The 472-nt window shown below is 69.7% G+C and overlaps 1 protein-coding gene across 1 annotated transcript in view; it reads right to left on the bottom strand.

Moving 5' to 3' along the window:
* LOC102252652 (cytochrome P450 2W1) overlaps positions 1 to 472 on the bottom strand; it is a 17,725-nt gene that overhangs the window by 3,310 nt on the left and 13,943 nt on the right. The window contains exon 8 of the mRNA XM_014535270.1: positions 1 to 114. This exon is cut by the window's left edge and continues 4 nt beyond it. Coding sequence (XP_014390756.1) covers positions 1 to 114 — 114 coding nt within the window. The remainder of the gene's footprint in view (positions 115 to 472) is intronic.

Raw genomic sequence — 472 nt, 5'->3', positions numbered from 1 at the left:
GGGCGGCCGTGCCTGGAGGAGGGCCCTCAGGATGGCCCGCACCTCGTCGATCTTCCTCAGGACCGGCCGGTGCAGCTGGAGGAGGGCCCCCAGCCGGGGGTAGATGTTGAACAGCTGGGGGCGGGGCAGACAGCCAGTGGGGGTGAGTGAGGCTCAGTCCCCACAGCCCCGTGTGGTGGGACCAGCGGCCGGAGGAGCCTGGTGACCAGTAACACCTGGGAGACCAAGTACCCCCTGCTCCCCACCCACCAAAGCCGGCGGCGGGAGGGCTGGAGGGCGAGGGCTGTGCTGTGGGGAGAGCTGAGTCGCTGCCATTGAAAGGGAGGAGTTTGCACCTTCAGGCCTCCGCTCGGCCCTCAGCCCCTCTGAACCGGCCAGCCGGGGCGGCATGCAGTCGGCGCTCACTAGATGCGCGCTGTACCTGCACAGTGTGTCCCGGGAGCAAACTACGGCACCTGGGCCGGCAGGGGGG

Source organism: Myotis brandtii, unplaced genomic scaffold (assembly GCF_000412655.1).
Source record: "Myotis brandtii unplaced genomic scaffold, ASM41265v1 scaffold1408, whole genome shotgun sequence".
Classification (NCBI taxonomy): domain Eukaryota; kingdom Metazoa; phylum Chordata; class Mammalia; order Chiroptera; family Vespertilionidae; genus Myotis; species Myotis brandtii.
Note: the sequence above shows the minus strand (reverse complement) of the source record. Positions and strands in the feature narration are given on the sequence as shown.